Below are 6000 nucleotides of genomic sequence, written 5' to 3' on the forward strand. Positions count from 1 at the left end.
AAGACAAAAGAACAGTCTCAGCTTAACAGGATAGTCTTTGAAAATTGTACTGGGGTCACTATGTCTTTGTAGGCATAGTGTTATCTTCTGCTGGCTCAGTCTGCTCTAATAACCAAATTCAAACAGCTTTCTGATTCCCCATAGAGGAAAATGATAGTTTAAAAACTATGTTCTGTTGGTGCCAGCTGGAATTCAGTGAGCACAGAAAATTTACTAGGTTTCAAGCTTTCAGATATAGATGCTAACCTCAAAATACACAGACCCTATCGAAATTCCACTGCATTGTGAGTACTCACTGTTTATATAGACTTTGACTTGTTTAAATTGATGCTGAAGTGACTCAAAGGAGCTGGACCTGATGATTTAGTAGATGTGTTGCCGAACTGTAAGCATTTAAATCCTGTTGAATGCCTTCTTTAGTGTGGAAGAACCTGTCTTTGCCAAACTAAGGTCTTGCATACCACAAAACCAATGGCCATTTGCTGTATCAATAGTAAATGAGCAATATGAGACTTGTCCCCATTTCTTGAAACAGAAAAATAATAGGTCATGTGATTTAGGATTCCCTGAGATAGAAATACGTACAGCTATGTTATTTGTTGGAAACAAATACTAGCAAGTTAGTTCTGTGTGCTCCCAACTTCATTGACAAATATTTTCCAGGGCAGGAACGCCACTGAATCTTTGAACACTGGTTCTGTGTGAACCTCCAGAGCACCGTGTTGGTGGGCGTTTTAAAGCCTCGTATCTGACTGTCACCATGAACGATTCTGATTCTTGTACAGTCCTATTCCTGTCTATTATGCCAAATAATCCTGCTATACACCCCCTTTTTCCCTGCCTCTAAGAAGCTGAAGGGGAAAAAGACTGTCGATAAGTAGAATTCAGTCTTCAACAATTTCTTTGTTGGATCTTTGTCTGTGTTGAAGATGAATCTTCCTGCTTGTGTCACGGATTTCCATACTGACATCCGAGAGCTCACTTATATCGCATGTCTTGGAGGAACTTGCATTAGGGCCTTGTGTTCCTTGGAGTTTGCCTTTGAAAGCTGGATGACTGGTGGGTAAATGGAGTGGCATTCATCCCTACAGGTTCCTGAGGTTATGGGAACAGTCAGGTTTTATAAGATGCTCCTAAAGAGCCCAAGCAACCTTAATCTACCCTCGTTTTCTTTTATTTCTCCCACTCTTGCTGTCCAAATTTTCCTGTAGAAATGGAGCAATAGAGTTCCCCAAGATCAGCACTTACTTATCTCAGGTTCAATGGCAGCTGTTGCTATGCTTTCAGTACTTCTGTTTTCCAAGTGTTGCCACTACCTGGTAAATACCAGCCTTGTGTTGTCTGAACTGGCCAAATGTTAAGACCTACCATGAGCTTCCTCTCAGGCAGTGAAGCACCCTGCCCTGAAGTCACTGTCTGCTGCAAGCTTCCTTGTGACCTTGGAGCTGGAGTGCTGCGGATCTGGTCTTACCCCTTCAGTTGAGTAGGCTGTGGGAGGTTACCCAAGTGTGCTTCTGGCATTAGTATAAGGCAGCTGATGGCTTGGCTTTTCAATTATAGAAACTATAGAAATACAGTGCAAGGTTAGTAATGCACTGCAGGAAAATGTGTTAACTAAAATGCTTATCCTTAATTGTGTAGGTCCTGTCATTCTTCAGCTATCAGTCCTTTTTTTCTAGAGAAGCCAAGAAGGGAGGACTTTTCAATTGAGAATAGACTGACTTGCCAACATCTCAAAATTGAAACTCTCGCTTGATTTCTTTATTCCCTACATATTTCCTCTCCAGCCCCGTCACTGTACTAGTGTAATCACTAGTGTAATCTGGGGCTAGAAATAGGTAACTCCTATTTTAATGTGTTAGCCCTGTGAATATATAAACGGAAGCACTTACTTAAGCAGAAATAAAGCCTGGATGACTTTGAGTTATCTCCCACCCTGTTTTTAGAAAATAACTTCACACTTTTTGTTTCCTTTTGCTCTCATCTCACCGAGCTTTTTCATCTCTGCTGTTTTCTGGATTCCTTAGTGTCCTCACATATTGCTACTTACTTTCTAGTGAGAGAGGTGTAAGACTTGTATCAATCGTGATTGATGCTGCCTTATGCTAGGAACACCAGGAAGGATATCGGCTTATGCTGGGAAACCAGTGGGGTTTGGTATGAGAGCAGCTCCTCCTGAATTCAGTGTTCTGTAGCCTGGTCCGAATCAGAGCAAAGAAAACGGTCAGGCAGCTGCAGTCATACGTCAAATATTTAGACAGGGGCTTTTATCTTCGTAGTGCCTCGGGCCCTTTCTTCTTTCAGATGCGAGTGATTCAAAGTACTGTTTGAGCTACACAACGAGCTGCTCCTTTTTGCTGGCATCCAAGCAATAAAAATAGTTCATACTTGGTTTCCCAAAGTATTACTGCAAATAAATAAGTATGAGAGATGCTGCAGAAAAATATATATCAGTCTGTCAAAATGCTATGAGGCTTATGTTTGTAGGGAGGCTATTTTGGAGAAGGCTAATGGTAAGAAAATGAGTTTTTAATCTGATGATAAAATGCAGTACAGCAGTCCTCTGTCACTGTTCCAAGAACACAGCCAATGCATAGAATATACACGGTAAACAGCTTAAAGATGGTTCAATTTGCTGAGATGAAGGGAGGTAATACTGATACAAAGTTGTCTGTCTCTTGCACCTGTCTTGTTTACTTTTTTGCACTTCTAACCATTAACTGTTTCCCTAATCTCTGCTAATTACATCCTTAATTACATTAATATGCATTTTCAAATCTTAGCAGGAGAGCCTAAATTTTATAGTGTTGAAGCAGTGTTTTGAAGAACCACCATCAAGTTCTAGGGATCAGAGTACTGTTCTTCTCTGCTAGACACAAGGCTAACCTTACGCTGTATTTTAGGAGTAAAGTACAATAGTAGCTTTATTATGTTGTACTCTACCCTTTGCCTACGCATTAATCTGTGTAGTTTAATGACTTCTTCAAAGCTTTCCTACTGCTTCCCAGAATAAGCTGCATAACTTGGAAAAGGGACATTGTTAGGTCACTTTGGGGCCAAACTTGCAATATAATGCCTCGATTAGAAAAACACCCTTAAAGTTCTTAAAAACTTGAGCTCAAATTGTGTAGTATGGAACTTGAAAGTAAAAATTACCAGTGAGACTTGTCTGTTGCCACTAGTCAGGCAGAGAAAGGCAAAAGCTATCTGAGTGCGTCTCAATTCTTTTTCACTGCAGTCTTCTGTAGGAAGCGCTGGCTTTGCTGATGATAAAGGGAGCTCTGCTGCATTCAGAAGAGCTGAGCCATAATCCAGAGGGTTCTCGGCTTCGAGAACAAAGTAACCTGAGAGTGTCCCTTCAATGACAGAGCTGCCAGTTATCAAACTTAACATTCTTTCTTCTGTCACTGTTGATCTTAGTCTTGCTTGTATAATGATACTTAGCATTCATCCTTTCATTAACTGATGCCTTTTCTTTCTTTCCTTTTCAGCAATACTGGAGTAATCGCTTCCTAAACAATTTTGCAGAAATGTAAGGTTGTTTTGTTGCGTGCATGTGTTTTTAGCAACACATCTACCAAAACTTCTGCATGTATCATGTGTAAAGATTCTTTGCTTTCCCTAAAACAAAACTCATTGTGTTCTCTGTGGAAGAAATGTGTGGTACCATTAGGACTTCATTATACAGATGTACAAATGTGCAATATAGCTTACCGAATGGGAAACTCTCTCCAGAGAAGTTTGGTTTCTGTGCTGCATGGAGAAGAGTTTGTTTATCCTTGAACAAGAATCGTGGAGCTGTCAGCCAATTTTCCACATTTCTGTATGTAAAATGTCAGTTTATAAAATGTACAATATCAAAATAATGCATGCCTTTGGTTGTAGACAAATCTTTCTCTGTATTGTATCATCCAAACATACTACTCTGTAACAGCTTATGTACAATGCTATCCTATTTATAAAATTCATTGAGAAGATTACAGGTGAATGTTAAACTGTAAGCCTCCAGTTCATAACTTTGGATTTTTTATCATGTGTGCAAATCAACCTATTTTGCACTGTAATGTAACTTATTTAAATCTAAGGCAGTAAGACAGATGTTGGTGCAATACAAAATATTGTGATGCATTTATCTAAAAAGCAACAACCGACTTAGCCAGTTACGACAACTGCATGTATGACTTTAGAAGTTGTAAATAAGATCAATTGTCTATTTACATGCTGACAGTAAGAAGCATCACACCTAGTTTCATTTGTATCAGGTAAATAAATTTATTCTACAATACGTACTTTGCGTGTTATTTGATGCACTTTGTTTTCTGCAGGTACATGCATACATACTTCAGCCTCTCTCATATTAATGCCAGGATGACACTTACTAGCACCAACACCATTGCAATCTTTCCTCCTAGAACTATGCAGATGCCAGCTGCTCTCCGGCAGCATTGACCTCCTCGCTGGTGTGATTTCCTCTGTCCAGGGGCTTGTGCGTGTGTTGAAGGGACACTGTCAAGTACTTTGATCACTCAGTTTTTTTAAAATGCTCCATTGTTTGTAAAATCCCTCTGAGAAACTTAAAATAAACATGTCTTTCCCAACTACATCTTTATTTTTTGTCCTTTTCTATTTTCTAAATTGCCCCAGCCTGAAGTAGCTGCTAGTCTCTTCCGTAGGCAAAAGGAAGATTAATCAAATGTGTTTGCTACGAACACGCCAGGAGCAGCCTGCTGGGAGTGCTGCTCTCAGATACGGCTTAATCTGTTCCTCAAAACATGGGCTGTTCTGCCACGAGTCTGTGTTAGGTGTTACGCAAGGTATAGCACTCCAAGGGTGATAGCTGGATTTTCCAAGTGTCCTGTAACGCTCTGCTCCAAAGCCTGTAAACTAAGTTTTGTTTGGAGTAAGAGGGGGAGACTCTCTAAATACGCAACTTCAGCGATGTGTTTTAAATTAAATGTAATGCCTCTCAACCTCCAGCCCCTGGTACCAGCACAGCGCTAGCAAACAGCGTTATCCAAATGAGGTGACATGTCTGAGACCCTTCAAACACAACAGCGTGAGGTTTAAAAATACTGGGGTTGAATTCCATTGTTCGGCTGAACTATAAGATGGTGGAGGATCATTAATACATCGGTCTGAGCTGTCTGTGGCTGCTTCCTACTATGGTAGTGTTGCTCCAAGCAAGCTGAGCTCTGCTCCTAACCTCTGGGCTGAGGCTGTCAGAACCGAGTTCAGCACTCAGCTGTTATCTACAACTGCAGCTCTTCCCCCCGCCTTATTTATAGCCCGTCTTCAGCCCACACCAACAGCGCTGTCGCCAGCAAACCTTCCGAGCTGTCCACTGCAGACAGTACAGCCCAAGGCCGTTAACGCTTTACACAGGCACCTGAGCTAAATGAGTAGTCATTTGTTCAGAACACAGTGGAAGAAACTATGCCATTAGCACCTCTTCCCGTATAACCCCTAGCCTTGCTTTTATTAGGAAGCAACGAGGAAAAAATGAGACTCGCTTCTGTCTCAGCAGAAGGCGGCTGAAGTCCAGTTTCTCGGACCTGCGCACTCACCTGTTGTACCAACACTTCTGTGTGAAAGCTACCCCTGCTGCCCCCTTTTTTTCAACTTGCAGAAATACATGTCACCAGCACTGGTACCAAACGTAAAGATTAGTGACGATACGAAGTCATTATTCAGAAAACAGCTCTCGCGCCGTCTGCATTGCTGTCACGGCGAGTTACATTCCACGGATGGTTTCAGCATTTCTGCATCCAGACAGCGCCTCACTGGTGAGCAAACTGAGCCCAAACTCTTCACTTATTTTTAAACATTTTTTTAAATTATGATCTGCAAGATTAACTCATAACTCGTCACCCAAATGAACTGCAAGCAGCACTTTGGAGTACAGCCATATGAAGAAAACGTGACACTCAGTGGGTTGCTAGGTACTTGAGTGCAGGAGTACGTGGCAAGAGATGTTGAGATAAAAAGCTTCATCTTCCTCCT

At 41.3% G+C, this 6000-nt stretch overlaps 1 protein-coding gene across 2 annotated transcripts in view; it reads left to right on the top strand.

The window, feature by feature from the left end:
* ATP2A2 (ATPase sarcoplasmic/endoplasmic reticulum Ca2+ transporting 2) overlaps positions 1-4601 on the top strand; it is a 49822-nt gene extending 45221 nt beyond the window's left edge. For both annotated transcript variants that reach the window (XR_012676462.1, XM_075167744.1), the window contains exon 21: positions 3492-4601. Coding sequence is in view for 1 of the 2 variants with exons in the window: in XM_075167744.1 (XP_075023845.1) it covers positions 3492-3505 (14 nt within the window). In the remaining variant the exon portion in view is untranslated. The remainder of the gene's footprint in view (positions 1-3491) is intronic.
* Positions 4602-6000: the final 1399 nt, after the last annotated feature.

This window comes from Calonectris borealis, chromosome 18, assembly GCF_964195595.1.
Source record: "Calonectris borealis chromosome 18, bCalBor7.hap1.2, whole genome shotgun sequence".
NCBI lineage: Eukaryota > Metazoa > Chordata > Aves > Procellariiformes > Procellariidae > Calonectris > Calonectris borealis.